The sequence below is a fragment of the Phalangium opilio genome, unplaced genomic scaffold (genome assembly GCF_054372755.1).
Source record: "Phalangium opilio isolate 3A_F unplaced genomic scaffold, DU_Popi_V2 ptg000329l_1, whole genome shotgun sequence".
Taxonomy (NCBI): Eukaryota; Metazoa; Arthropoda; class Arachnida; order Opiliones; family Phalangiidae; genus Phalangium; species Phalangium opilio.
In genome coordinates, this window is record NW_028324226.1 from 6,633,483 (window position 1) to 6,661,455 (window position 27,973).

Sequence of the window (27,973 nt, forward strand, 5' to 3'; positions counted from 1 at the left end):
AGTGCCGACGCCAGTTGGGTACCTCGCACGCTTAATTCATTCTACATTAATTTTAACCTTTTTTTTTTTCAAATAAAAAAATCGTTTAAAAACTTTACTTTGTTCAAAAAAAAAATCATCTGTAGGAAATTAGGAATACGTGTGTGTATGTTGAGGGATAAAAATTTTAATCGAAAAATCAAGATTTAGATTTTTTCCGGAAATGAAATTTTCGCACGTTATCCAGCTTTTTAAATAAAAAAAATCATCTCCGCGTGGGGGGTAAGAATTAGTATAATTGTTTCAAGAATATTTACCTAAATTTTATATAAAATCAAGAAGTAACATCTAGTTTGCTAGGGAGAAGGTATAAGAAGCCCAAGTATTCGCGCGCCATAGTCCCAGTCCCTCTTTCAAAATACAAGGGGGGACGTAAAATTTCGCCCCTCCTCAGTCGGAAAATACGTATTTTTCGTCATTCGCGTCGCGTTGACGTGAGTTTTCAAGAACCAACGAGATGCTGGTTGTAATTAAGAGGCGGGAATTAACTCCGGACATACGTTTGGACTGGGGATAAAGCTGGAAATGTGGCGAATTTATACCTTCTCCCTAGTAAACTAGATATCACTTCTTGATAAAATATTAAGGCATTTCATGCATACGCTGAAAGGGTCTGGAAACCAGGAAGTTTCCTGTCCATGTAGACAATAAGCACTAAGTTGTCTTTTGGGTTCACTCCATCAAATATTGCATGATGTAGTTTTTTAGAAACTAGCCACATTGAAATTAAAAAAAAAGATGATTGATTAGGGGTTATTCATAAAGCTATAATGTTACCGGTATATAATTGAACAACCCTAAGAGGCATAATGATTAGGGGGTCTGAGGACCCAACGATGAAGAACTGAACCAATTAAAACCACTTCTAAAATCTTCTTCTGGTGTTACTAATATCAACCATGTAGTTTGATCAAATATTGGAAATTAATTTATTCATAATGAACAAAGTTATCAAACCACTTTCTCGAATATATACTAGTGTGGTAGGACCAAAGTACAGTGGTTCAATGGCCATTTTGAGTCGAAAATGTTTTGTGACATTTTGCCATCCGGGTCATTCTTTGCAATTAAATTATGATTACAGTGTTTAACAGACCCCTTTATTAAATTAGAAATTATATTCTTTCAGTTTCTTACTCAAATTTAAGGAGTCATCCGTAAACACTCCAATCTTGTAAACTGTGCCCTTATTACAAAATGTTACAGAACATTTTCGACTCAAAATCGTCCTTTGAACTTACTGTACCCTTTTAGAAACACCCTGTATACGCTGCAAGGCCTATGTAAGGGATTAATATTTGGTTTTACTTTACCAATAAAACCAACTTCCTATTTAAAATTACTCATTTGAACTACCAAACAACGCCCAGTCTGTCTAGCAGGGCTAAATGTAAAGCGGTTTATTCAAATTCACGAGGAAATTTTATCAATTCATTGTAATTGTCGTGGGCTTGAACTATTAAAATTAAATTTGGTATGGCCGACATAACCGCCTTAATCAAAAAGCAAAGATAGCTGCTATGAAAAACCAGTTAAAATATTGGTATAACACTTTTAAACATGACGGATTGAAAAAGCCCGTATACGTGACCGTTATATTATTATTATTTGTTAAATTATTGAGAGTAAATCGGGGCATTTCTTCGCAAAGATCTAGTTCGATGTTATAGAAAATCGTTGAATTCGGAGAAATGTATGAGAGGTAAGACGTGTCCGGCTAAAGTTAATTATTACTAATTAGGCGGAAAACGAAACGCAAGGTTGGTCAAGGGAATCGACCCTCTCACTGGTCGCAACATTTTCTGCATTCTTAGATATTCCAGCACGTGCAGTGTCGTGTATGTAAAAAAATAATGAAGTGGGAAGACACTGTCTTGACTCCACTTGTTACTATACTTAAGGCTTTGAGTCAAAAATTTGAGACAATAAAAATTGGTCAGTGATCAATTTTTAATTTGATGGTTCAACTTGTCCAACTTTTGTTCACACGACCCAACTAGTTTAATAAACTCAAGTTGTATCGTCTGCATAGGCCTTCACTTGGCAATAAAATGCCTTTGTTACTAACATACTGACAGGGATCCATGTAATTTTAGAAGTAGGAATGGAGAACAGAGTAATCTGGGCGCACGTCTATGTCCCGGACCCCCTTCCCTCATGAAAGAAGAGGCGGGTCATAGCGACAGAGGTAAAAAGGAATTACGTATTTTTCGCCGTTCCCGTCAGCAACGTCATCAAAACGTAGTTTAAATGAGTCATAAGATAATTTAAACTTTTCGTTACGCGTTGCAGGGAGGGGCTCTATACTGGGATATGAGTCGGACTGAATTAATAAGTACTAACCGTTCTCCATTCCTGCTCCTAAAATTACATGGATCCCTGATACTAATAAGTCTGCCTGAAAATTGAAGGGTATGTTCTTAGAGTCAAACTGAGTGGAAAATGGAAATTGACAAAGAACATGGGGTGTACAACGTTTAGTTACGGAGACATGGACTCCCAAACGTTGGTTGGCACCTAAATTAAGGAAACAGTCATGCATGTAGAGTTGAGTAAATTAGTTGGGACGTTGAAGTTGGACAAGTTGAATCACCAAATTAAAAATTGATCAGTTACCAATTTTTCCTGACTCAATATTTTGACCCATCTAGTTGAGTCAAAAGTTGTATCGTCTGAAAAGGCCTTTAGACATATCAGCTTACGCATTTGTATTAATGCCTTTGGAGGACACTAGTACAATACCTCTAAGGCTCTAAGTAACAATGTTAAAAAGGAAACCTTAACTCGATCGAAAGGTTTGTACCGGGAAACTATTTCTTGAATAGTGAAATGCTAAGAAACTTTCAATTAGCTTTACTTTACCAGCATACACTTCTGCAGTTCTGCTAGATAAAGATGCAATAATGCTCTTAGATTAAATGCTATTGAAATTTTTCTAATACCTCAATACACCATATCACTTGTTTTAGAGGCAAGCCATTGTTTGGAAACGTGTATCTCCGCAACTAGATGTTAATTGTTTGACCCTAAGATCACACCCATTAATTTATGGTATCCTTATCAGAAACACCCTGTAAATCAATATTTCCTTTTGTAATAAAAAGGCTGTTATATCCTCAATGAAAAAGTTATCTTAAAAATTAATTTTGAAACTTCTTTCAAACGATCATCATCACTTCCTGGCACCAAAGAAAAAGAAACATTTAACCGTTTTCGGTGTAACGATCCAAGCCTTTCTTAAACCAACACAGGAAAAAGTGATAGGTGTAATTTCAGTTTTAAATATCCATTAGTTTCTAATTTCTTTGACCTTCGCGTATAATTGCATTGTACGCAATTCTCTTTCATGGTGTCGGAATAACAATGTCATAAGTTAAATTTACATTGAATTCTTTTCAATTCCTCTTAATAGGATTTTAATCGACGGGATATATCTATTTCATTAACTGCAAAAGCCAATTTCTTTTCATTCGAATTATTTCACGTGGATATTTATTTCCTTAAGAAAGTTTTAAATCATTGCAACAATGAATTAACGCTTTAAACGAATGGTATTTGATTTTGACGCGAGTTAGCGGTTTCACGCTCGGTTTCATGAGCCATTACAGATTATTTCAGAAGTGTATTAACTCGAAGGTATATTTTTTGTATAGGTATGAGACCGAATTCACTGCACGGGGGAGGCTATCCAAATCGCGTTGCCTCTTATATAACCCAAAAGAAGGGCCCGCCAATTTTAGTGTTTGGTGCTCAACTGGAATTAATGAAATGGTTTATTCTGTGAACTAGAAAAATAGTATATAACAATTAACAACGTCCGAAAACATTAGCACTATGTAGGCTATAAACGGTAAAATATCAGTTGACTAGCACGATAAAGTTACCCTATTATTCCTATAGTTCCAAAGGATGTGATGCGATATTTCTCTCACCATTGATAATAAGACGATACATTTGTGTTGTTCCTGGAGAAAAATTACTACTCGTCCATCTAAATTTCATATGGTAATCATAACGGCTCAGACGCAGAGGTTTTCGTAAACTACAGAAGAGCCAAGAAGCGATATCCAGTTTACTAGGGAGAAGGTATAAATTCGCCACATTTCTAGCTTTATCTCCAGTCCAAACGTAGGGTCCGGAGTTAATCCCCGCCTCTAAATTACAACCAGCATCTCATTGGTTTTTGAAAACTGACGTCAGCGCGACGCGAATGACCAAAATTACGTATTTTCCGAATGAGGAGAGGCGAAATAGCCCGGCCTCCTTTTACGTCCTCCCCCCCCCCCCTTGTATTTTGAAAGGGGGACTGGGAATATGGCGCACGAATACTTAGGCATGGCATCTTACACCTTCTCTCTATTAAACTAAATATCGCTTCTTGGACGAGCATTTTATAATTTCAAGTGAATATACCTTTGACTATACAAATAAGGTGAATTCGTCCTTGTTTGTTTGGAATTAGTGAGTTACACTTCGCATAGAGGAAGAATAGTATTTATTTATAAATTTGCATATTTGTAGAGTATTTTTGGTTCCAGTTCAATTTAAAATATATTTACGTTTAGTTTGACTTAAAAGCGATTAAAACTGGGAAGCCAGTGTAAAGTAATAAGGGAAAATAGGTCTCTAGACTATACGAGGTACAATTCAAATATTTAAACAAAAATACATTATTTTCGTTTTATCAAACTCTCTAACCTATAAGGCCTCATTCTCAGTGAATTGCGTGTTTATCAGAGGGTATCCACTTCTTTATTGGAAGTGTGGTTCAATGTACAAGAGGGTAAAAAATACCATGATCTGTATTTACGTTATATAAAATTGACTAAAACATAAGAGCGGTGGTATAAAAAAAGGCATCGTAGAGTAGAATTTGATTTGTTAATTAAATCCTATATTGGTTGTCTGTTTCAGGCGATGTTTTCCATTGACATTTTGTGCTCGTTTAGATCTAATCTAACTGGAGGGGTTCTGGGAGAGGAAATAAATAGAGTTAATTTCTGTTTTGAGGGAAAAATTGGACAACGAAAGCTGAACATTGATAGCGTAATGTGCAGTGCAAGCTCGCTGGAACCGCAAAGGAGATGCGTTAACGCTTTCAAATTTATATACGGTCTTTGGTAATGTAAAATATATGTAAATGACAGTTGCTCAACTGTAGACACTAACATCGGACTCGACATCGCGCTTCGTTTCATGTACAATACACCATTTCATTAATTGCTTGAGAGATACCAACGCACAGGGGGTTAGATTATTTCTCACACACCAAGATTGAACGTCAGACGGAACCTGAGTGTATTTACAAGATATTGGCTAGGCAATTCGTACTGCCTCTAGCCGTGCTTCTTGGCGCATATAACAACCTATGATGGGGGCCTCCCCTCCTGCGGTGTTTGTTCCTCTGTAGGAATTAATGGAATGGTCTATAGTGCTAAGTATGAAGGAAAGATTACGGAAGTTCAACAAGAATGGGTGATCCCGAGCGAGAACTACCCTCTCGGTGTAGAGACGCTGTATCCTATGACTAAGCTAAAGGCATGCATTACGCGTAATCTATAAAAGTCATACCCTCGAGAGTGCTAAGATGATTATGCGTAATTAATTAGCCAATCAAAGAAAGGAATTAGAAAATTTGATCTTATCCAGCTCTGTACCAAGCTCGGGGTAGATTTTCTAATTACGAACACAAATCACAGCGTTTTAATCACATGAATACCGGTCCCTTTACCCAGTATTTGAGAGTCATAAGAGCTCTTAGTTTTTCAATTCTTGATTCTAATATCTAATGATAATAAATGATGCAATATTGATGTGTTTATCAAATTCAAAGGGTAATGATGTTGGCTTATCTGCGCGTTCTGGTACCAGGAAAAGCTTAGCAGAAGGTACGAAAGGTGACTTTTCAACCATCAAATATCAATTGCTAGGCATAGCAAGCCACATTAAGCTTAATAAATTAAAATGTCATACCTCTTGGCCAAAGAAAAGAATGGTTGATCATGACCAAATCTTTCGCCATCTTCAACTGTTTGAGGTAGATTTTCGTTCAGAGTCTCTGGTAGGAATAGGGCGGCAATGCCGGCCAAAATACCAACGAAACCCATGATTGTAAAGGGGATATGTCGACTATAGTGACCCTATAGAGAGAAACATTTTGAATAATTTTCAAAGGGTTGAGATTGAAACCAAAATACATACTAAATATATTATATATGGCGTGCATATCGTAACGATGGCCGCTAGAGTACCGGCTAATCCTAAACCAGACGCCCGAAGCGGAGTCGGAAAGATTTCCGCGGCTTGTTGGTACATGACCATATAAGACGCTGAACATCCGAATTTTCCTATCAAACTGGCTACCGTTGTTAACGTCTCCGAATCTAAACGAAAACACCATGGTTAGTTATTTGACTAATTAACATTTATCTAGGTAACTTCAGACTACGAAACGTGACATGTGTCAGGGATGTCTTAACAACATAACTAGTCTCCGTATTCATAGCATCCCTATTTTGTTGGGCCTTTGGGCAAGTGCCCATCTTGCCCAATGGTTAAGCCGGCAATGGCAACTGTAAATATCACTACTACACTCCACATTTATGTCGCCAAAGTCAAGAAATAATAAATGTCGTCAAAGCTACTAGGCAACAAGTTCGCTAAATCTCAATTTAAATCTTGAAACCAAAGAAAGCGGACAAGTTGTCACAAAAGCACTTTGTGTTTTTAAGTGTCACGTGATTTTGACTTGTAGGAGAGAGAGGGATGGAGTGGAACCCCCATACCTATAACAATATGCCTCTGTAGCCCCACCTAAGGCACCGAAATCCCCCTTAGCGTTTATTAAGGGTCGTACAGTATGGAATCGCAATGGACACCCACTGCGTCTTAAAAATAGAAGCTAGTTCTCTTACAAATACAATGGCGCCACGCGGCAGCACTTAACAATCGCCTACCGAGGGGTATGCAAAGTACATTGGGAGAGTTTCAGTGCCGCACATGGCCCATTATAATTTCCACTCCATCTTACCTTATTTCTCCCTGATTCTGATAAAGGAAATAAATGCTAAATTACGAAGACCTGTCGTCACAAAATTTAAATATAAAATGATAGATCGAGAGCGAGCTTGAATCCTTGTTAGGGATATACTTCTGTTACCAATGAAAAGGGTTTCCTCAACACTTACTATTGTTAAAGGAAAGAACGGGAATAAGACACCCTAAGCCCATAAGTAACAAGAAGCCAGCGTTGCACCATCGCCTCCCTAATCGTGTTTCTATCAGATACCAGGCGGTTAAATACGAGGGCAATTCAACGGCCGCCAAAAGGAAAAAGTTTACAAATTCGTTGCCGTACAAATGAGAAACGTTAATATGGAAACCGTAATAACACATGGAATCAGCGATCCTGCAATCAAGAGGATCATAAACATTAATCGCGACAACAATAAATTGTTTAAACAATGCCAGCGATTTCCTTCATTTTATTTTATTTACCATGATAACGATAAAATGACGAATCTTTTTCTAATGACGGGGTTTTTGAAAAGCTCCAAAGGTGAGGCGTACTCTTGCATATCTTCATTCTCTTTCTTTTGCTTGGCTTCAAATTTCTGTTCTTCAAAAAATCGTATATCGATTCGTTAGTGTTTAAGGTTCCTTAAAAGCTCTAACCAAACTTGGGGTTTACCTTAAACACGTTGATCAAATCCAAATGCGAAACGTCTTTACCGTTTGTCTTGGCTACTTCGTTTAGAACTCGACTGGCTTCCTCGTATTTTCCTTGTGACATTAGCCAACGAGGAGATTCCGGAAGGAACCTAGAAGCAATGTTTGAATCTTTCAGGACTTCAGAACCTGACGGTCCTCTAGGCTTATAGCTAGATATATCAATGCCTCCTTTCAACGGTAACAGTTTTGTTGTCAAACTAACTTTCATTGGGCATTGGTGACTTCATAACGTCAATTCATGGTCAAAGCTATCCAAGGTTGAATGACTTTAAACCAATGGCCCAGTGACTCCAAGTTTATAAGTAAGCCTAAATCTCTATCCCAAAATCGAAAGGTAGCAAAATTAGTTGCAATTCATAAATGTGACACATCAGACAAGTTGTTCCCGTGCGTCACCCAAAAAGTGGCAAAACCCACTACGGGTTAACACGCATTAGGCATCTATAAATACCTAGTTCCGGACCCCACCTAGTACAAGGGTTTAGGAAAATTGATGCCAGTACTGTATTAAAAACTAAGGCACCCACTAAACCACAACAATTAAGTTATCTCCTCCTAGTCCCTACCATCCCTTTATTGTACCTTACACTTGTCTTGAAGACTATGAAGCCAAACCCAAAAATGGAGTACAATCCAAATTCAAAACCTACTTCACGTAACAAACGTAGGGAAGAGTGGCCAAGGCACATATCCAGCCAAAGGTAACCCAATCGCCACTGACGTAAGCGGCCAATGGTACTGCTGCAAGACCTAACGTCCAAGAGACGCAACAGATACCATTCATCATTGTCCTCTTTTCTGGAGAGACCATTTCGACCACTGTAAGACGCAAGAACACCAGTTAGTAAATAGCTTCAGTTCTAAGCCTAATTTAAACCTACATATAAGGTACGGTATTTGGAAGACGGAAGGCAAGAGACCTCCATTAATGGTTCGAACTATGACAAACAATACGAAATTAGAGACCAAAACTGTGGATATGCTGGAAATTAGTGCCACCACAGCCGTGATTATGTACGAAGTCTTTCTTCCAATTCTGTAATTGTTTAAACAATTTATACATCAAATTTTACCCGTTAATTTAATGACATTTACGTACTTATCGGAAAGATATCCTAAAATAGGGGTACCCACGGCCGAGCCCGCGTTCGAAAGTGTAAACACCAAGCTGGGAAGATAGTTTCGCAAGCAAACTAAGTCCCACTGTTATTTTTGAAAAGAAAAAATATTTGTAAAGAAAATTTTGCCTAATGTTGAAAATAATTTTCCAAAATATATGAATATAGTGAGTGGTGATGAATGAAATATTATTAACTGACCGTAGATAATTAAAAGTGAGCAGAATGTAGTCATATTTAACGATAAAATCTGTCCCGTATTTAAGTAAAGTATCTATAAATATTCAGTAAGTACTATGTATGTAAACAAAGGTAATAAATAGAATAGTCAAAATATTTAAATAACATAATATCGCGTTAGAAACTTTTAATAACTAATCTGGCTGCCATTTTCCAAGATGGCTGCCGATTTTAAAAATTTATTTCTAAATGATCATCTATTACGAACATAAGATGATTCTATTTCGGTGTTATTGGCGCATAGTACGTAATTTTGATTAAAATTAAAATTTACAAGTTTTTGAAAATAACAAAAGGATGAAACTAAAGGGAAAGAAAATAAAGATAGACTGAAAATATTTAAAAGATCCTGAAGTCCTTAAATTTTTTAAGTGAACTTATTATTTATTTGAGCAATTCGTAATTTCATGGTCATACCGTCTTATCTAAATGTTTAAGAAAATACTGACACAAACGGCTCTAGGTAATCAAACACATTCTTGCTTTTAATATATTAAATAAACACACAAAGTGTTAAGAGTATTAGTTTTAAAATACTTTCAAGATCTATTCTTAGAACAATTTGAACTATCTGCGTCATTCATTGCCAATTCATCAATTGATTGATTATCAATAAATTGCTATAATCGGAGTCGTGCCCAACTTGACCTAGCTAGACTAAAACGCTATTTTCCATCACTGCGTCATCAATCTCGAGCAACTGTTTATGGCCAAGGAGGATGTATAAGAGGGGAGACTCGTTCTAGAAAGGGGGGAGGTTAAGAAACAAGACAGATACCGAATACAGTGGCGCGCAAGTCGTTGGTAAAGGAGCTCGTCAAGTGATTGTTGTTGGAAACAAGGGATACTCAAAATTATAAACAAGCTCATGACCCTTCTATTAGTACAAGGAGGCTTGAACGCATGCGCGGGAATGTAGGCTCTCTTGCCGTGAGGGGGAAGCGGTAACCATGGTAACGGGGACACGGCACAGTACCGTTTTAGGAACGGGGGACTACGTGCATTTTGTCTTCTCCGAGTCTCCCCTCTTATACTTTCTCCTTGGTATGGCGTTGTCGTATAATGTTAGGCGCTCAACGCGGATATAAGTTGTCTATTGTTACGTTTTTTCCTACCGAGGAATAAACGTTGGGTAACCTTCCGCGTTATTTTGTCTGCAGAACAAGGTTTGATTCGAGATTTAACGCCGAGTTCAGGATGTTCCCCCACTTCACACTAATAGAAAAATATAAGGAACTGTCACTTCAATAACATAGACTGCTCGCTTTATAATATCAAACTTTATGGAGTCGAACTAATGAAGGTCTGTCACGCAACAAATAAAGCGTCACGGACACTCTAAATGGTTTAAATAAACCGCCTTTAAAAACTTGTAAAATCTTTCAAATCAAGGTGTAATTGCTCTCTATTAGTAAACATCTTCGTAACACAAGCAAGAGTGGATTAAATGCTCCAAAGAATCCTGAAATATTATTATAAAAGGAAAGAGAGATGTCATTGAAAGTTCAACTCTTCAATCACTAAGTTCACTAGCATTAATCAGTGTCGCGAAGTGTAGAATAACCTTGATATAGTAGAATTAAAAACTCCTCTTGCTCTTGAAGTGTTTATGTATCGAAGAAGCTCTCAATTATTCAATCCATAAAAAATTGCATGGTCCATCCTCTTTAAAAACATATTCTACCCAAGAAAGAGACCTTAGAGTACTATTATCTAATGTACAGACTGCAGTTTATGAAATTTTCATTTAATTAGAAAAGCAGTTGTCCTTGGCTGAATTTCACCTTCGACCATTCTTTCTGGTCTTTAGAATGATAAAGAAAAATTGTGATGTTTAAATAATAAAGAGAAATTCACGTGGCGCAGCTAAAGAGATGTTTCTCTTATGTAGTTTTCGAATCGGTCTATGCAGGGTGTTTATGAGTTATACGTCTGCCATAAATTAAAAGGTGTGTTCTTAAGGTCAAACAGAAGGAAAAGTGTCAAAGAACATGGGGTCTACAACATTTAGTTAGGGAGATATGGGTTCCCAAACATTGAATGGCCCCTAAAGCAACGAAATAGTAACACATACGGAGTAATTAGCGCACCCTCACTTCTACCCATTTAATAATACACTTTTGCTAAAAAAAGGTTCAATAACGTTCTTAGATTGATGACTTTTACAGGCTGATACGTCTTGCTCCACATGTGCTTATTTTAGGGGCCAATAAATGTTTTGGGGGAGCAAATATCTCCGTAGCTAAACGAGCTAAACGTTGTAGACCTCATGTTCTTTGACCCTTTCACTCGGTTTGACCCTAAGAACACACACCTTAATTTATGGTCATCTTAAAGAACAAAAAGTATAGATTAAATAAGATCAGACGATAATGAACAACTGTAGTCATTAGCAGAATGTATACAAATTATTCACACCAGGCTTCTTTAATTTTGGAACTGAAGCTGGTCAATCCCCTCAGAGGTTTGACGTGTATACTTTTGACCTTGAATTATTAAGTTGTTTAATCTTGGTTTGTAACTGGCATGCGAGCAATATTATTTTCAAAATTCATGGATTAATTTATCAAATTCGTGATATGAGGTTATTATTTAATCGACCGCCTTTAGTTTCGCTTTGAATTAGAAATTTAGAATGTCCCGTTTTAGAAACAAACTTATATTGAATTTTATTGTTTACGTCATATCTAGCCTTGAGAGAAACGATTTACTAATAGCATTGGTTATCGTTCTCGCTTGTAAATAGACTAAATTTACCATCTTAACTACATTAAACTACCAAATTATCGACGCTCAAAAACGATTAAATTTAAGAATAGAAACTCTTTACATACACTTAAGCCATGTTCACATATTAACGGGAAACCAGTTCGAATTAAGCGATTCAAAACCAACAACTTAAATTGGGATTGAATGATAATTTCTAGTATTCAGGGATGTTTCATCTGTTAGGGATCTAGTCTTATGGGTATTTCCACTTGCCTTAGTAGGCAACGCTATAAAAAAAAGTCCTAGCAGACAGCCCTAATAGAATTGTCGTAAAGTGTGAACAGAGTCTATTGAAATAAATCACTTCGAATTGACAATGAAGTGAGTTTCAGAACTATTCGGGCAAGAGTCGCAAGACAGTTCTGAACCGATTCCCGTGTTAGTGTGAACATGGCTTAATATCAGCTGAAGTACGTAACTAGGTCTTACATTACAATCCACGCATTTATACACCGCTACTTAATTGGAATGCATAGTTGCTAGCCATATAACAAAGCTAAAATATGCTGTATGCATGCTTTATCTCTATAGCGAAAAGCTATAGTCTCACACGTTACGTTATTTCCCAGTCATCTGATTGGATTTTTAGAATAGCCTATATACTGTAGATCCCTATGCGCCTCTAGAGAATTAAGTAGAAAAATTGCGCATTCCAAGTAAGTGTATATGTTCCACCATACGCGAACCACTTTCCTTCAATTAGGTTTTGGGACCATTTTACTGTTCTACGCGAGGAATCTAACCCTTACGTCTGATCTCATTTAATAGTTTAATAATAAAAGAAGTCCATTTATCTGAAGTCTCAATTAAAACATAACCTAAATTAACCTACCCTAACCTAAAAACATGTATATGAGGTAAAAATTGAAAAAATATAGTCAGGAGTACTTTAGAAGTGTGGGATCGTAAAAGTGTGTAGCATAAAATATTGGGTGAACGCATTTGATTGGGAGAAAAATGTTTGGGAAAATGGGAATCGCATAATTTAGGTAAAAATATCCGATTAGGGTAATATAGGATTATGAGAAATGGGAACATACCATCGGGAAGACCCACCCCGTACCACTTAATTATGTAACAAACACTGCATTCCTTTTGATAAAAGAAAATTGGTTTATCATAAATTACGCCATAAGGTTCACGTGTCAAAATATGGGTTAATTGTTAGGTATTGTTCTCCATGAACCTTCACCCCCAGTAACAATTAGTAACATTTATTCATAACCCCTCCCTTCGTGTCCACGTTATGTAATTTGTGAACTGTCACAAAAACCGGTGGGTACTAGAGGAGAAACATCAGCTGCGCATAGAACGAGCTTGACATCAAGAGCTGTCTAAAATTCGACCAAACGTTTCACTACAACTACTCTAGTTCTGTTACAAGACTGATCATCTAGGGAAATTTCTTTTCCTAATTGAGGGTAATTATATGAAAATATAATTAAGAAGATCGGTCGTTATGTATTCGCGGATGTACATTTACAGTTTTTCAAGTTTATAGTTGAAATATAACCGAGTATAATTTCGGCACGAGCTTGTGAATATAATATCTTGCAATTTGGCTTAGACACGTGTTTCTCTCAAAAAAGGCAGTATATTTATCGAGACAATAATTTAAATTAGATAATAAACTGTAAGGAATACATTAAACGTCAACAAGTGTTCTAACTCTTATCATTAAATCCATGTTGTTTTAATATATGTATTAAAACTTTGTGTTTGTTATTACCAAAAGGGGATAATAGAAGAAGGATGACACTCTGTATCCTCTTAATTCTTTAGTTAATGTAGCATGATTCATCCCAGGCTCACCCTTCTGCTCATCAAACTTCAGATGGGCATCGCACCGTGGGGTGAATTCTATAACTGTTTGGTACTATATCCTAAGCATATGTGATTCGGTTTAGTAACCTTGCTCCAAATGTTAATCGGATGTTGGGAAGAATCATGTTACAATTACCCCGCTTTGTGGTAGGTACACTTCTCTCGAAGAGAAGTATTACATACTTCTGTTATTGCTAAAAACGAATTTTTTTTGGGGATTGTATACGACGCCACTGTGAACCCTAATTGCCGCGTGACACTGGCCTATTGGACAAATTTTTAAATTAACGTTTTAATAATTACCTTGGTCGTGGCCGTACTAGTATAATACTGTTGATCATACTCCCACCCATTAGAGCACGTCTTGCTATCCCATTCATGACTGGCCATCTCCATGAATGAGGAAACGTTTACATTTTCCTCGTGCAGTTGCGATATGACGGACGAGTAGTCAACGTCGTACATGTGGCAAGGACTGAGGACTCGATTGCCGTCGGCGTCGTTGATCCAAGGACTAAGCAACAGACGCTTGTCTTGCATGGACAGATTGCTGGCTGAGACGGTCGGCTCCATGCACCAATGGTCGGGAGAGGACAACATGAAGATCAAGTTCATGCAAAAAAACGGCAGGATTGTCGACGTGGGGATCAGGAAGAAGTAGACCATCCTCTTCTGGTATTTACCGTAGTCACCCACGGCTGATAAAATGTCTTCAAACTCCATCGATTTAAATTCGTAAAATTCCTTCCTGAGTGAGAAAATAAATTAATTACAAAAAATGTTAAAGCAATAAAAAAACACCTAATACTAGTCGCATTGTGATATTTTAGTCACTATTATAGACTATTCCATTAATTACATGCAAAGACACAGACAGGAAGCCGCTATCTTGGTTATTTCCCTCGCGTCAAGAGACAACGCCAGACCAAGTCAAAGTTCACTACCCGTCGAAGGCTTAGCCAAGTGGCACTGTCTCTAGCGGAGATTCTTACAGCGAGAGAAATAACTTAAGATGGAGGCCTATCTTCTCCCGTGTGTTTGCTTCACTGGATGAATTTATGAAGTGGTCTAAACCCATCATCTCTTGAACACTATTGACTTATTTACAGTACAACATTGGTGCGTTTATGATCAACTGTTACAAAATAATCCGAACGTTTTCAAAATAGTTTGAACACTTCTAATGGTTCGAAAGAAAACGTGTGTTACACACGTTCGAACCAGGCAAAAGCACCTATTAAATATATTGTTTTCGTCTGAGCGCTAAAGTACTAGTTTTTAGGATAATAAAGAGTTACTTTAATTGATCAGCGTTTATTCTACAGGGCCGGTAGGCCCTTGTAGATATGACTTGATACTCTTTTGTAACGTTAAAGCAAAATTCACATGCTTTTGCCAATTTTCCTATGGAGATTAACATGGGGTTTTTCGTGATATTTAGCCACCACTAACCGAAAAACTAGAGCGAAGTTACTTTTCGGAATACTCTTAATTTAACAATTAAGTATTCAGGGTGTGCGATCCGCTAGTATTATCAGAAACAATTAAGTCTAAGTATGTTAATTTTAGTTAATTACGGAAATACAGCTCTTGAGTTAAACGTCAGGTTAACCTGTTAGCGCGCTGATACCCATTTCTTCAATTATCAAGCATATTGAGAACAAGGGAGGGCCTAGCTTTGTGCCTAATAACAAGTTAAGTTGACATTTTCAGTTTGATTCATTCTGTGGAAGTTGAACCATGGAGCCTGAATCTTAAAGAGATACAGGCTCCATGGTTTAACTTGTTTTTGAGCAGTCGACGCTTGTTTAGTATTTTACCGGCTTAAAATATTTATTTCATTTTATAAATTTTCTGTAACACTCTTGCTAAGAAACACTTTGCTATCAGGTCGAAATTTTGTTTAATAAAGCAATCCAGGTATAAAACTAAAGGTAATTGATTTCATTATATTATAAGATATTGGTTTTTGGATGTTATTTAAGACCAAGGCTTAGGTTGCTTATGTATTGTATTTGTATATATTCTGGATTCTCGGAGTCGGGACTCGGGAGAACCCAGTTACACTTAGCCAGCTTCCGAGCCTCCAGTGTCGTCTAGTTTGGCTTACGCTCTCGTCACGTTTTTAAGCTGAAGGTTATGTTGCAACGTTTTTGGTTTACAGACTTGGATAATTTTAATAATAGTGATGCTTCTTGATCTTTACTCTTTAGGATAGTAACAGTATGTTGTAGAAAAAGAGCTGCTACTTGAAGGACTTATCTTTATTTTATTTTAGAAGTATTATTAAAATTTCAGAAGCTCCGCAACCGTTACAATAACTGTTTCTATAGCAGTTAATTCAACATTCCTTTGAGGTATACAGGGTTTTAGTATTTGTTAATCTCACTAAAATGCTACTAATTCAGAAGGTGTGTGGTATAATTCCTGAAACTCAACCAATGTAGAGGACGACATGATTCGTTAAAACAATTTTTTCCTGTTGCAACAGTCCGTATATGATATTTCGTTTTATAAATTGTTTGTTACCAAGAGAGGATTGTTTAATTCAGAAATATAAGTAACAGTGGTGCTGGTTAATCCAGGAGAACATTGTCTTTACGTAATTTAATTAGTCAACGTAACCATGTGGGAAACAGAGGGTTACGTTCGCTATTTCCACAGTCCTCATTGCTGTTTGTTTATATGTCAGAATTGCTATGAATTGTTTAGGTATTTGATTTAATTACTGGTATTTAAGCGAAACTATGGAATCACATCATTCATTAACATTGTAACCTTTGTAGTGATCCGTTGTAACGGGCTCCCCAGTACAACATATTTTATTGTTAATCTTCACGTTACCGCAAATTTATCACGGGGCTATGTGTTGGAACTAATTAAAAACTCATCTAAACAAGCTCAATTTATAAGCTAAATCAATATTGCCAAACCATAATCCATCATTAATTTCAACTCAATTAAGCCTAAAACCTTTAAATTAAACTTAATCAAGATTAAACCTTTAAATTGAACTTAATTGAGATATACCTTCAAATTAAACTTAATCAAGATTAAACCTTTAAATTGAACTTAATCGAGATATACCTTCAAATCAAACTTAATCGAGATATACCTTCAAATCAAACTTAATCGAGATATACCTTCAAATCAAACTTAATCGAGATATACCTTCAAATCAAACTTAATCGAGATATACCTTTAAATTAAATTGAACTTAATCGAGATATACCTTTAAATTAAATTGAACTTAATCGAGATATACCTTTAAATTAAATTGAACTTAATCGAGATATACCTTTAAATTAAATTGAACTTAATCGAGATATACCTTTAAATTAAATTGAACTTAATCGAGATATACCTTTAAATTAAATTGAACTTAATCGAGATATACCTTTAAATTAAATTGAACTTAATCGAGATAAACCTTTAAACTAAACTTAATCGAGATAAACCTTTAAACTTAAATAAAATTAAGGTGAAACTAACCCAAAACACGATTTTTTTGGTTCAATTCATGGATACCTTATTTAATTAAAATTAAAACTAAATTTATCTTTCACCCAGTCTCAATTTTCCATTTTAATCTTTACAATTAAATGAGGATTATTATTATATTATTAATTAAAGTTGATATTTACACCCATTTCAAGTCCATATTTACCCCCATTTCAAGTCCATATTTACCCCCATTTCAAGTCCATATTTACCCCCATTTCAAGTCCATATTTACCCCCATTTCAATTCCATATTTACCCCCATTTCAAGTCCATATTTACACCCATTTCAAGTCGATATTTACACCCATTTCAAGTCGATATTTACACCCATTTCAAATCGATATTTACACCCATTTCAAGTCGATATTTACACCCATGTCAAGTCGATATTTACACCCATTTCAAGTCGATATTTACACCCATTACAAGTCGATATTTACACCCATTTCAAGTCGATATTTACACCCATTTCAAGTCGATATTTACACCCATTTCAAGTCGATATTGACACCCATTTCAAGTCGATATTGACACCCATTTCAAGTCGATATTGACACCCATTTCTAGTCGATATTGACACCCATTTCTAGTCGATATTGACACCCATTTCAAGTCCATATTTACCCCCATTTCAAGTCCATATTTACCCCCATTTCAAGTCCATATTTACCCCCAATTCAAGTCCATATTTACCCCCAATTCAAGTCCATATTTACCCCCATTTCAAGTCCATATTTACCCCCATTTCAAGTCCATATTTACCCCCATTTCAAGTCCATATTTACCCCCATTTCAAGTCCATAATTACCCCCATTTCAAGTCCATAATTACCCCCCATTTCAAGTCCATAATTACCCCCCATTTCAAGTCCATAATTGCCCCCCATTTCAAGTCCATAATTGCCCCCCATTTCAAGTCCATAATTGCCCCCCATTTCAAGTCCATAATTGCCCCCCATTTCAAGTCCATATTTACCCCCCATTTCAAGTCCATATTTACCCCCCATTTCAAGTCCATATTTACCCCCCATTTCAAGTCCATATTTACCCCCCATTTCAAGTCCATATTTACCCCCCATTTCAAGTCCATATTTACCCCCCATTTCAAGTCCATATTTACCCCCCATTTCAAGTCCATATTTACCCCCCATTTCAAGTCCATATTTACCCCCCATTTCAAGTCCATATTTACCCCCCATTTCAAGTCCATATTTACCCCCCATTTCAAGTCCATATTTACCCCCATTTCAAGTCCATATTTACCCCCATTTCAAGTCCGTATTTACCCCCATTTCAAGTCCGTATTTACCCCCATTTCAAGTCCGTATTTACCCCCATTTCAAGTCCATATTTACCCCCATTTCAAGTCCATATTTACCCCCATTTCAAGTCCATATTTACCCCCATTTCAAGTCCATATTTACCCCCATTTCAAGTCCATATTTACCCCCATTTCAAGTCCATATTTACCCCCATTTCAAGTCCATATTTACCCCCATTTCAAGTCCATATTTACCCCCATTTCAAGTCCATATTTACCCCCAATTCAAGTCCATATTTACCCCCAATTCAAGTCCATATTTACCCCCATTTCAAGTCCATATTTACCCCCATTTCAAGTCCATATTTACCCCCATTTCAAGTCCGTATTTACCCCCATTTCAAGTCCGTATTTACCCCCATTTCAAGTCCGTATTTACCCCCATTTCAAGTCCATATTTACCCCCAATTCAAGTCCATATTTACCCCCAATTCAAGTCCATATTTACCCCATTTCAAGTCCATATTTACCCCCATTTCAAGTCCATATTTACCCCCATTTCAAGTCCATATTTACCCCCATTTCAAGTCCATATTTACCCCCATTTCAAGTCCACATTTACCCCCATTTCAAGTCCACATTTACCCCCATTTCAAGTCCACATTTACCCCCATTTCAAGTCCATATTTACCCCCATTTCAAGTCCATATTTACCCCCATTTCAAGTCCATATTTACCCCCATTTCAAGTCCATATTTACCCCCATTTCAAGTCCATATTTACCCCCATTTCAAGTCCATATTTACCCCCATTTCAAGTCCATATTTACCCCCAATTCAAGTCCATATTTACCCCCAATTCAAGTCCATATTTACCCCCAATTCAAGTCCATATTTACCCCCATTTCAAGTCCATATTTACCCCCATTTCAAGTCCATATTTACCCCCATTTCAAGTCCATATTTACCCCCAATTCAAGTCCATATTTACCCCCATTTCAAGTCCATATTTATCCCCAATTCAAGTCCATATTTATCCCCAATTCAAGTCCATATTTACCCCCAATTCAAGTCCATATTTACCCCCAATTCAAGTCCATATTTACCCCCAATTCAAGTCCATATTTACCCCCATTTCAAGTCCATATTTACCCCCATTTCAAGTCCATATTTACCCCCATTTCAAGTCCATATTTACCCCCAATTCAAGTCCATATTTACCCCTATTTCAAGTCCATATTTACCCCCATTTCAAGTCCATAATTGCCCCCCATTTCAAGTCCATAATTGCCCCCCATTTCAAGTCCATATTTACCCCCATTTCAAGTCCATATTTACCCCCATTTCAAGTCCATATTTACCCCCATTTCAAGTCCATATTTACCCCCAATTCAAGTCCATATTTACCCCCAATTCAAGTCCATATTTACCCCCAATTCAAGTCCATATTTACCCCCATTTCAAGTCCATATTTACCCCCAATTCAAGTCCATATTTACCCCTAATTCAAGTCCATATTTACCCCCATTTCAAGTCCATATTTACCCCCATTTCAAGTCCATATTTACCCCCATTTCAAGTCCATATTTACCCCCATTTCAAGTCCATATTTACCCCCATTTCAAGTCCATATTTACCCCCATTTCAAGTCCATTTTTACCCCCATTTCAAGTCCATTTTTACCCCCATTTCAAGTCCATATTTACCCCCATTTCAAGTCCATATTTGCCCCCATTTCAAGTCGATATTTACCCCCATTTCAAGTCGATATTTACACCCATTTCAAGTCGATATTTACACCCATTTCAAGTCGATATTTACACCCATTTCAAATCGATATTTACACCCATTTCAAATCGATATTTACACCCATTTCAAGTCGATATTTACACCCATTACAAGTCGATATTTACACCCATTTCAAGTCGATATTTACACCCATTACAAGTCGATATTTACACCTATTACAAGTCGATATTTACACCTATTACAAGTCGATGTTTACACCCATTTCAAGTCGATATTTACACCCATTTCAAGTCGATATTTACACCCATTTCAAGTCCATATTGACACCCATTTCAAGTCGATATTGACACCCATTTCTAGTCGATATTGACACCCATTTCAAGTCCATATTGACCCCCATTTCAAGTCCATATTTACCCCCATTTCAAGTCCATATTTACCCCCATTTCAAGTCCATATTTACCCCCATTTCAAGTCCATATTTACCCCCATTTCAAGTCCATATTTACCCCCATTTCAAGTCCATAATTACCCCCATTTCAATTATTGCTTATTGGAAAATATTTCATGGCATAAAAATTTTATTTTTATTTTACAAATCGATATTTAATATTAGGTCATTACTAAACAACGCGTGAACGCGGGCCTTTTCCAAAAAAAATCGTTTATTTTTCAAGGTCCTTCAACTAAAAACGTTGAATATATTGCTTGTTTTATAGGTCGGGTTAGGTAAGGCATATGTTAGTTAGGTTACGTTTCATTGAGACACAAATTTAAAGCATTGTGCCTCTTAATAGTAGAAGTATTTATCCTATAAATGCTATAAATTTAATAAAAAAATAGTTCAATAATAACAAACGTTTTATCGTTGACAGCGTTTAAAAATAAAAATATTTGCTTTTAATAATATGTAATAATATAGGCACTATATTACGTTAGAAAATTGTTTTTGGGAACTCATTCAATGTTCAAACTTCGTTTAAGTTCGTTACAGTGTTACGTAATTTGACTTAAAAATTAAAATAAGCGAATCGCTTTATAACGGTCCATTTCTGCGACTTAAAAATTTTTCATTCTTCTAAACTATAAATTTTGCTTAATGTTTTACAAAATAGATGGGATTTTTGCTCATTTTACGTAACCACTCAATCTTTATAAATTAATCAGACCTAAATGGGTCAATAGGGCCTTAAAACGGGGGAAATAGGGTCTTTAAATGGGTAAACAGGGACTTGAAATGTTGTATTAACGGGTTTGTTTTACACCATAAACGTGGTGCTAAATATGGAAAAAAATATATTTAACAACTATTTCACAGTTTTTCACTTGACTTGGTTTAATAATGTGTTATAGGTAGCGTACTTTTTCCCTACTTTTAACACCATTAAACTAAGTAATATTAGAAGTTCAACAGATTGCCTAAAAAAGATGTTAAAAACCACTGTAAATGGTGCATAAATGCCTAATATTTCCTTAATACTTGCAAATAATATTAGAAAATGGCGTCAATTGATCATAAAAATGGGGTTAAAGTACACCATAAATGATGTCTTTTTTGGCACCGGAAAAAACAGCATAAATGGTGTTTGAATGCACCGTTATATTTTAGAGTGCAATGGTATGACGGTAAAGCAAACATAATTATTCAAAATTTAATTACATTAAGACTGAAGTGACAGATATTATAAAAAAATGTCTTGGTTTGGACCAAGGCCGAAAAAACAAACGATATGTGTGAGGTTTATCAATTGACTGAAGTTTCAGATATTGAAATATTTTTCTAGTTATTTCTATCCACTCAATCTTTAATCAATATTTAATTCAATCAACTGATTTTACTGTTAATCGATCTAGTCCCTCTAAATTAATTGAAAAAATTACATATCTACGCTTTTTCAAGAACAATTACATTTTCCGAAAACATTTTATCATGAAATTAACTATTTTGAAGGGATTTCGTGTCGATGATCACTAACTTGTAAGCACCTTGACCGACATAGTTTTAATTGTTGCTGGCTTGACAAATTTTCAAGTTTGCACCAAAAGAAGTTTAAATCTGTTTTAAATTGTTGATAACTGTCGTTTACAGTGAATGTCGTCTACTTAAGGCAAAGCAAAAGTTTATGCTGTGTGGTAAAGGGTAAAGATCACATAAACAGATATACTTCTCAGTACCAATGACTTGTTATATTCATTTCCCGCGGAAATAATATGGTTAAACACATCATTCACTACTAGTTATGCCAAGAAGGTCACATTTAACTCCGACACCCCTTCCCTTCCTCTATTTTCCCAACATATGGCGTTTTATAATAACCAGTGGTTCCAGTGTATGGGTCATCTGAGCCGTCGCAACACACTCAGCCAATAGATCGAAACCTTTTCACATTAGTAAACGGTACATGACACTCCGGACTTGCCCACCAACCTTATTAACCCAACACTATAAAACATTCGTGTACATGAATGATTATGGTTATGGCTTGACACTCGCTAGCGCCCGAACGACCGATCACTCAGTGTAATCGGTGTACATTTGTAAGTGAGTAGACCATTTTGGAAATTACATACAGAGAAACTAAAACACAGGTGTGATCCCGCCATTGGGGTGTTTTCTCTCATTCTCTCGCTCGCTTAGAAACACCGCTATAGGCAGTGCTAGTTGACTAGCCTCCTGCCCGTAGTGAACTTTGGCACCGTCTGGCGATGACCCTTGGTGCGAGGGAGAATACACCTCGCCCCTGATCTTTGCGCTTGCTAAAATGATTACGCGTAATACGTAACCGGTGTAAAAGTATCGCCAACAATGTAGAAAGGGGTGGTGACGTTTCAAATGAAGACTGAGTTATGACCAAGAAATTCTAAAGTACGGAAATGGAAGTTCCAGTGCAACTTTACCTTCATAGAGGCGGCAATAGAAATGAAGAATTTCTATATACGAAATTAAATGTATAAATTCGCGCAACACCCTGCTTTGGCATCTATTAAATATTTACATTTTCCATTCGAGTTATACCAAAGTTCGCTTGCTCTTTTTAGACATCCAGTAGAACATTTCAAATATTCAATACTGATCCCTCAACACGTACTCCCTTCAAAATAATTAATTTCATGATAAAATGTTTTCGGAAAATGTAATTGTTCTTGAAAAAGCGTAGATATGTAATTTTTTCAATTAATTTAGAGGGACTAGATCGATTAACAGTAAAATCAGTTGATTGAATTAAATATTGATTAAAGATTGAGTGGATAGAAATAACTAGAAAAATATTTCAATATCTGAAACTTCAGTCAATTGATAAACCTCACACATATCGTTTGTTTTTTCGGCCTTGGTCCAAACCAAGACATTTTTTTATAATTTACTTAGAAACAACCCATATTTATGGAAACATTAACTTTTAAAAGTTTCATATTGGCATAGGGAAATGTTTTAAAAGAATGTCCGTGATTAATATAAAGGTTTCAAATTTGACCGTTGGATTAGATTAATCGATTCAAAACACTCCTTATACTAAGCATCAGGACTAAATTTTTCTTAGTCTTCCAGTTATTGCCTCAAAGTTTTCTGGTCAATTAAAATAAAACTGAAACGTCTCATAAGCAAAATGAAAGGGGATTGATCACGTGAAATTTTTAAAAGTTTGATAATTTTTGATATATCTTTAATACATTACCAATGATATGTGCGACCCAACTCAGAACCACGACAAACAAGGCAAAGAGCTACTTGAAATTAATCACTTTTAAGACTAATGAGAACAAGTGTTTGATGATTTGGGAGTTACGTCGACACTAAACGTTCTCAAACAATGTGAGATATGCACGTCCGAACTGAAGATAATATTCTCGGTATATCCTTGACCGATTTAAAAATCGAGAAATTAGCAAATATTGAAATGAAATGTGGAGTATATCGTCGATGGAGTTTGTTTTTCGCCTGGTGCTGACACAAAACGCGCTCAACAATTTACGCACGTCTCGAACCCAAAACCTAAATGGCTAATGAGATTACAAATTATAACAAGAAATAATCTATCGATTCCATGGATTTGACCTCGAGGTAAAACAAGGTTTTTTCTCTCTCAGAAGAATGGGATGAAGGAGGTTTTTGGGGGTAAACGTTTTACACTTTAAAAACCCGCGATTACGCACAAAAATGGTGGAAATATTGCAGCTTTCTTGGCTCCGTTCAAAGTTCGGAAAACGCTGATAAAGAAGTATAATTTTAATCTATTACGGGTTATCGAGGAAAGGAGCTGGTAATTAACGAAAAACTTATTAGCGATCATAGGCGCGAGTTCAAGGAATGCGAGACTGAGTTAGATCCTATTCCAACGTTCATTAGCGAAGTTATAATCGAAAAGTCTACGGCCTTCCTCTATATAATGATAAAACACATTGCAGGGAAAACTGACTTGTAGAGGAAATTTCAAACAATTTCTTATAACTGATAAAATTGTTTTCTTTACTACCTATCACGCTCGTTTCGCCAGGAAGATAGGTAACTGTAAGCAAGAGGTCGGATATTGTCTAGTACTTTGGCATATCTCGAAATTACTCAAAAATATTTATCAGTTTTCTCTAATACGTACATAAATAAACTTATTGCCATTTTATCTATCAGCTTTAATTTGATCATAGGGTCATAAAGGAGTTGTTGTGGGGGCAGTTCAGGTTGAATCAGTTCCAAAGTACCTTTTAATTCTGCTTCAATACGCTCACAAGCTACAGGCAAAAATATAGGGGCCAGTAACTAAGCGTAATCGGGTACCCGACTGTACCTTTGATGTTTTAAAATGATTACGCGTAATGTTATAAAAATGTGCCCTTGACTGCTGTGCTTTAATTATTACGCGTAATCCGTAATTGGTGTGATTAGTAAACCCAAAGACTTAAAGTTTGACTCTTGTGAGAATGTCAATGTCTCTTCCAGTCACACAATGGTATATAATTCAAACTTTCTCTCCAATTAAGAATTCAATGGCCAACTTACGTTAGTCAGAATCTTAAAATTGCTTCTTTAAATATATAAAACTATTTAAAATCTATCTGCTTTCTTACTATTTTTCAACAGTTTACACAGTTTTTACTGTTCTTACACGTTTGAACCGTATTGTTCCTGTTTACAAATTAACTTCAATAGGTCTACTCGAAAACGTCTGTTTGTTTGATGTACTAGTGTTTATTATAGTCTGTAGTGGTAACGAATACCAGATGCGACTGATATTTTCATTAAATTTTTGTAACTTTATGATATTTGCAGAGGTAGAATTCAAGGTTTTGTACGTAATGGCAAAACCTAGAGTGTAATTGGAAGAGTAGGACAATGTTGCGTACGTGGCTCTTACAAAGAGGTGGGTAGTAGCACAAAAACCGTGGTTTACCTAACTCAAAGAAATGGTAGGATCAGCCTTGATTGGAACTTCGAAAGCTCGAGATTTTGAGCGAAAATGACAAAAGTCAATAGACCCTGGGGTTAAGAAGGAACATCCGGTATGTGGATGCAAAGACGTTATAAAGGGCTTAAAAGTTACCAGTCCCTTATTAATTGAAGCCACATCTACGGACTTTGTGGTTCACATACAAATCTTAAGAAACAAGGTAGGCAAACACCAGACTACTTGGAAAGGGTGTACTCTTTGCTGGAGATGCGAGCTTTAAAGTATTTTTGGGAAGGTTATACTCATCGAGACAAGCCAAAGACAAAGGCTTTCACCCTGTATACTGTCGCCGTATCCACCTTATCGTTACTTTCCGTTATAGTGAACTGTGTGAACTTACAGGTGTGTTTTCTTTGATAGCAATGTGCTATATATGTATTTTAAATTGACTTCTCAAGAAAAACCTTTCACGCATTTTTCGTTATCTGGATCTATCATTAAAAATACAAACCTCTTAATCGATTAGATATTACGAGTGTCTCAATCAACGCTGTCGAGTGTTTCGGCGCTACTGGCTTTTTCTCACATATCATTATTACAATTATCTTTTTTGAATCGAGCTGGGTCAAATGATAATTAATAAAAAAAAAGGATATTTTTGTTATATAAATATCGTGTATTTTGAATACAGGTATTACAACTAAAACTAATTTCTAGATTATTTTGATGAATGTATCGGGGACGGAAAATGCTAATCTAAAACGGGAACCGGTTTCTGTCGGAACTGTAAAGGGGTTATGTTTCAGTCAGTGTTGTGACGCAATAACCGTCTTGAAAAACTTGTAACTCTTATTTAACCATATATTCGTGTACCATGAAGGCGGAATTTTTTTTAATTACAGTGGCTTGTCTCTGAATACTGCAGAAGAGACGGAAGCCCTGGTACCAATAACATAAGCTATAGGATGTGATCATAAATGACATAACCAATAGGTATGACCATAAGTTCACAAGATATGTTCCATAAGTTTGTCACTAGTTACTGAGAGCTTGTCATGAGGTGACGTAGGTGAAAAGTCATAGATTCTTGAAAAGCGACGCTTGATGAAGTACTGTCAAATGCTTAGAACAGACTATGTTGGAAGATGGACTGCAACACCGATTGTAGTCAATTTTCGCTTGTCGTTCTCGAACTAACTTTCAGTAAGACTATAGCATTACGAAGCATGGCTAGTGTCAAACTTATGGAACACCTCTTATAACTTATGGTATGATACGCAATGAAATACTTTAATGAAAGTGGGTTTTAAGTAAAACATGATTTCCGCCAAATAACGTACACAGAAGCGAACCCTAGTAGGTCAAGTAAATATTTGTATAAACACTAAGGAGTAATGTAGTTTCAGAATTGATGGCTTTTCATACTCATTCGGGGTTTTCATTAATAGATGGGTTATCCCCCCTTTGCCCAATAAAACTCAATTTAAAAATACTAACTTTTCATTTTTGGTTGCAGTTGCATCTCCGTTAGCGTTAACCCCGTTGACATACGCAGGCTGGTTCGGAACGGAATTGTAATCTGGTAGTTTGGTATCGCCATTAGATTGTGGTATTTTGGTATCGCTATTAGGATCCGGTAGTTTGGTATCGCAGTTTGAATCCGGTAGCTTGGTATTGCCATTAGAATCCGGTAGTTTGGTATCGATATTAGAATCCGGTAGTTTTGTATCGCAATTACAATCCGGTAGCTTGGTATCGCAACTACAATCCGATAGCTTTGTATCGCCATTACAATCTGGTACTATGGTATCGGACATATTGAAGACCACTTGATCAGGCTATTCTTTTAACAGTTCAGATTCGATATTGTTTTCTTCTTGGTTTAAGGTAGTTCAGATCGTCGGTATAGAACCAGATAATACGAGACAGTGATGTCCGATGAAATATTACTGGTACAATGCTGTTCCACGGTGATTGGGTAAATCTGATACACCGTCCACCGGTTACTCAAAGTTATGTCATACCCGGACCAATTCGCGATGAAGTATGAGGATGTTTTATGGCAAGGCAAACGGGCTCTTCTAGCTTGAGGCTCGAAAAAAATAAGGGGGGAGGGAGAACTAATGTATAATTTCACTTATAGTTGTTTCAAATGGAGCTAGGGAAGTGTTAGTGTTACAGCTCGCGTGGATTTTAAATTTAAAGGACTAGGAAAAGCTTTCCAACGTCTATGTTACCCCGGGAACGAAACAATAGCTCTAACAAGTATGAAAGTTACTCGTACTTCGTTGCAAAAATCCTGATGCCGCTGTCTAAACAGAGAGGCAAGGACTATATTAGCATTAGAGCTAGATAGG

General features: G+C 36.4%; 2 protein-coding genes and 1 long non-coding RNA gene across 4 annotated transcripts in view; 2 read left to right on the forward strand and 1 right to left on the reverse strand.

Annotated features, from left to right (window-relative positions):
* Window positions 1-4,165, forward strand: part of LOC149610564 (choline/ethanolamine transporter flvcr2a-like) — a 159,344-nt gene extending 155,179 nt beyond the window's left edge. The window contains exon 9 of the transcript XR_016376717.1: window positions 4,126-4,165. The gene's annotated coding sequence lies outside the window, so the exon portion shown is untranslated. The remainder of the gene's footprint in view (window positions 1-4,125) is intronic.
* A 356-nt stretch (window positions 4,166-4,521) lies between these two features.
* Window positions 4,522-27,962, reverse strand: LOC149610579 (organic cation transporter protein-like). The gene is made up of 11 exons (XM_089859292.1): window positions 27,114-27,962; window positions 14,025-14,469; window positions 8,870-8,973; window positions 8,652-8,806; window positions 8,421-8,589; window positions 7,730-7,859; window positions 7,537-7,652; window positions 7,227-7,447; window positions 6,241-6,422; window positions 6,013-6,179; window positions 4,522-5,010 (listed from the first exon to the last, which is right to left on the reverse strand). The coding sequence occupies exons 1-11, from the start codon at window positions 27,431-27,433 to the stop codon at window positions 4,950-4,952; spliced, it is 2,070 nt and encodes a 689-aa protein (XP_089715418.1). The 5' UTR covers window positions 27,434-27,962; the 3' UTR covers window positions 4,522-4,949.
* LOC149610580 (uncharacterized) lies at window positions 15,038-16,625 on the forward strand. Of its 2 annotated transcripts, none has more exons than XR_016376719.1 (2): window positions 15,038-15,655; window positions 15,719-16,625. It is a non-coding gene; the product is annotated as an uncharacterized LOC149610580 (long non-coding RNA). The 2 variants fall into 2 exon arrangements; XR_016376718.1 differs by having other exon boundaries at window positions 15,762-16,625.
* Window positions 27,963-27,973: the final 11 nt, after the last annotated feature.

What these genes read in the sequence shown, in the direction of transcription:
- LOC149610579 (XM_089859292.1), bottom strand. Translation starts at nt 27,433, where the DNA reads ATGTCCGATACCATAGTACCAGATTGTAATGGCGATACAAAGCTATCG. An exon ending in ACTGCAACCAAAAATGAAAA is followed by an intron (nt 14,470 to 27,113) that starts GTTAGTATTTTT and finishes TTTCTCACTCAG; the next exon opens with GAAGGAATTTTACGAATTTA. An exon ending in CGCCATATATAATATATTTA is followed by an intron (nt 6,180 to 6,240) that starts GTATGTATTTTG and finishes TTCTCTCTATAG; the next exon opens with GGTCACTATAGTCGACATAT.